This window comes from Opisthorchis viverrini (genome assembly GCF_000715545.1).
Source record: "Opisthorchis viverrini unplaced genomic scaffold opera_v5_16, whole genome shotgun sequence".
Lineage (NCBI taxonomy): Eukaryota > Metazoa > Platyhelminthes > Trematoda > Opisthorchiida > Opisthorchiidae > Opisthorchis > Opisthorchis viverrini.
The window spans coordinates 1,943,501-1,946,634 of NW_008751672.1; the positions used below are offsets into that span (position 1 = coordinate 1,943,501).

The 3,134-nt window shown below is 48.4% G+C and overlaps 1 protein-coding gene across 1 annotated transcript in view; it reads left to right on the top strand.

Annotated features, from left to right (window-relative positions):
• T265_01500 (hypothetical protein) overlaps positions 1 to 1,266 on the top strand; it is a gene marked incomplete at both ends in the record, with an annotated part of 12,035 nt that extends 10,769 nt beyond the window's left edge. The window contains one exon of the mRNA XM_009165541.1: positions 1,055 to 1,266. Coding sequence (XP_009163805.1) covers positions 1,055 to 1,266 — 212 coding nt within the window. The remainder of the gene's footprint in view (positions 1 to 1,054) is intronic.
• Positions 1,267 to 3,134: the final 1,868 nt, after the last annotated feature.

A 3,134-nucleotide genomic window follows, 5' to 3' on the forward strand; every position in this document is an offset into this window, starting at 1 on the left:
CCCCCCCCCCCAATCATCGGTGAACGAAACTGTGGCAGCTACAACCAGTGTACGACCAGTACGCGACTCTTACAGCTGACAATGATGATGATGATGATGGATTCGCCGACATCAACCCACACAGGCTATGGTTCTGAGACCCTGGTTGCAGAAGACCCGAAGACGTCCCAGTTCCGTTGCTTGAACAATCCAAGTCGTATAGCCATACAACAAAACAGCCCGCACCGTAGCCCGATACACACGTCACTTGAGATTCAGGGATATACTGTTTTGCTGCCATAGGTCTATCAAATTAGCAAACGCGACCCAAGTCTTACAAATTCGTGCATTGGCCTCGTGTGTCACAGCACAATCAGAACTAATACAGCATCCAAGATACGTAAAAAGCTCCACAACTTTGAATGCCTCCCCTCTCCCTAAATTGTGAGCGCGTGTTCAGTGACTTCATGTCCGTGAGCATGATCTTGCACTTTGCAGATGCAGAGCTCATACATGCCAAAGGACGGGATGACTAAGATCACTTCACCTAAGAACACTTTCGTCTTATTTTCGAGGACGAGAACGATATCCTCTACCTATTCCAGATTGACAGGGTTTTCGCCAGCAGATATTTGAACACATGTTTCTAAGACCTTCAGTATCTCATCGATCACGAAACTAAATAGAAATGGAGAGAGTGCACAATCCTCGCGCACACCACTATGTATGCGGAAGCTTTCGGAGAGCTCTCAGTACACTCTCACACACCCGTAAATCTGACAGTACAAAGGAACCATGTTCACAGATCTCCAAACTTCACAAAGACCCGGAATGGCAAAGTTCACTCAAATAGTTGGGTTCTGAAGGCACAATCCCTGTCGGTTGTAAGCACCTACGATAGGTGCGACGAGCATCGACTCCGAAACGACCACCCAAATGTGATTCCGGGGAGCTCAGACGACCTACCTGAGAATTCATATCGCCTGCAAGGATCACAATGTCAGTGCTTTTTGCCTGACGAATGAGCCTGGATAGCTCTCGATAGAAATTATCTTTCTCAGCATCCGAACTACAGCCCGTTGGGACACAAGCCGACAATACAAACAGGCACCGTTTTTATGCCGAGAGGCATTGAGCTCGATTGAACTGGATAACCGGACGGCGCAGAGACGACTGTTCACTGGGATCCAATCCAGCAAAGCGCGTTCAGCTGAGTGCAACTCCCGCGCCATATATACCACCAGTCATCGCTTCTGGGTCACCAGACACACGGAGGGAGAAATGTGAAAGAGCTGAGTTTATCCTTGACGTTCTGAGATGCAAAAACACGCTTGGGTCTTGCATGCGTCTGTCGGGTACACAGTATTTATCAATTTTACGAGAGTATAAAGTTTCAGCAAGCATTGTCTGTTTACCACTTTGACATGGAGTAAGGGCGGTAAAAGCCACTATATAGAAAGGATTTAGTAGATTTAGAAGGGTGTTACTTTGTTTACTGCTAATAGGCAGCGGGGAGCATAAGGCCCTTTGGTCAGATAACTGACAGTCGAATGACCCAGTGACGTTTGTTTGTGTAGTGGGAAGGGTTTGGGGAAAAAATCGGTGAACACCGAACTGTGCGGGCAAACGATACTCCCCGGTTGCCCAGGTCGATGAAGGGGGCTTGGCTGAGCCTTTGACTCCAAAGTCAGACCCACGAGGCAACGGACAGTGGGGTTTTCTTTGGGGACCCTGCCCGGAACCGATGACTCAACAGTCTGACCTGCTCGGCTGTAGGAAGTTGGCCTAACCCGAGGACGCAGGGAATGCGGCATTATTGTCTCACTTCTGATGCGGCTGTGTGCAGCAGGTGCCTTTTCAGAAGAACCAGGCTCTTTGGATTTAAAAGTATTTCGATCGTATTGGATAATGCACCGTTGGACGATCGGAGTATGCAGTTTTTAGGGCCAACCTTTTCTAACCTGTCCTTCCTCGAGGAAAGGCAGAATCGCTGCTTCCATGAATATGGACATGCCGGTCGCCTGGGAGAATTACTGCCTTTACACTCCTGTCACAGAAGACAGTACGACTTTACCCCCAGACCGCCTTGTAGCACGATTACTGGAAGTACAGTGTTTACCTGCTCTTGGTCTGACTGCTCCCCTTTGGTATTCCTGGCATGGTTGAACTTTGTGGAAAGACGTTCCAGCCAAGGTAGCCCGTGGGATTATTGAACACTCAAGCCCGACCACCACGCTAAGGTGGCAGCTTTAGGTCCGGCGAGACTTGAGAAATGATTCCAAGATGCCTCAGGCTGTTGACACCGGCTGTCGCGCAGATGTTGTGGGAAAGAATAACTCAAGACGAACTTTGGTCGTCACAAATGAGTATAAGATAGACCGTGGTTGTCTTTACCCGATTGATCGGTAATTTTTTGCGAGAAGAACATATGGGCGATACCCAGAAAACAATACGGCACGTATGAACAGTGGTCACACGGAAACAACGCAGAACATTAAGAACACCACACAGTCGAATGGTGGCGCGGACGTACACGCACCCAAATGGGTAACCCAGCGTAGTAATTCTCTATTGGTGGGTATCCCAAAGGCCACAAAGGATTAGCTTTGATTGGTTGAACGGACTCCTATGGTCCATAATTCGCAGACACTAGATAAAGCCTAAAATATGGTTTCCGAGACTCGAGTCACGGATTCACGGATCGATATACAGGTTTGAGGTCAGGTGTGTTATCACCGTTCAGTGTCTATCGTTCATGTGAGAGGCACGGGTTCTCTCAAGAGTCGTGTAAAGAATTGCATGAAAAGTACCCTAGAACGAATTCAATCGGGCTGTAGGTTCAGCACAAACAACTGTAAAAAGAGGGCCACTCACGCGCCCAGCACTCCAAATGAGAAAAATGCTACTCCGTGAAAGTGCGCGCTCTGCTTTTGAAATGATCCCAGCAAGTCTGCTTTGAATTAGTGGGATGGACGGAGAGAAATCATGGGCAAAATCTCACTAAAACCCAGTGTCAGTTTCGTATGCCTCAGACGTGACGATGGTACATTCACGGATTCACGGATTGATACACAGGATCGAGGCTTTTGCCCAAGTTTCCCGGGTCGGTTTTGTTCTTGTCGGTCAGTGGCTGTCGTTCACCTGAAAGGCACAAG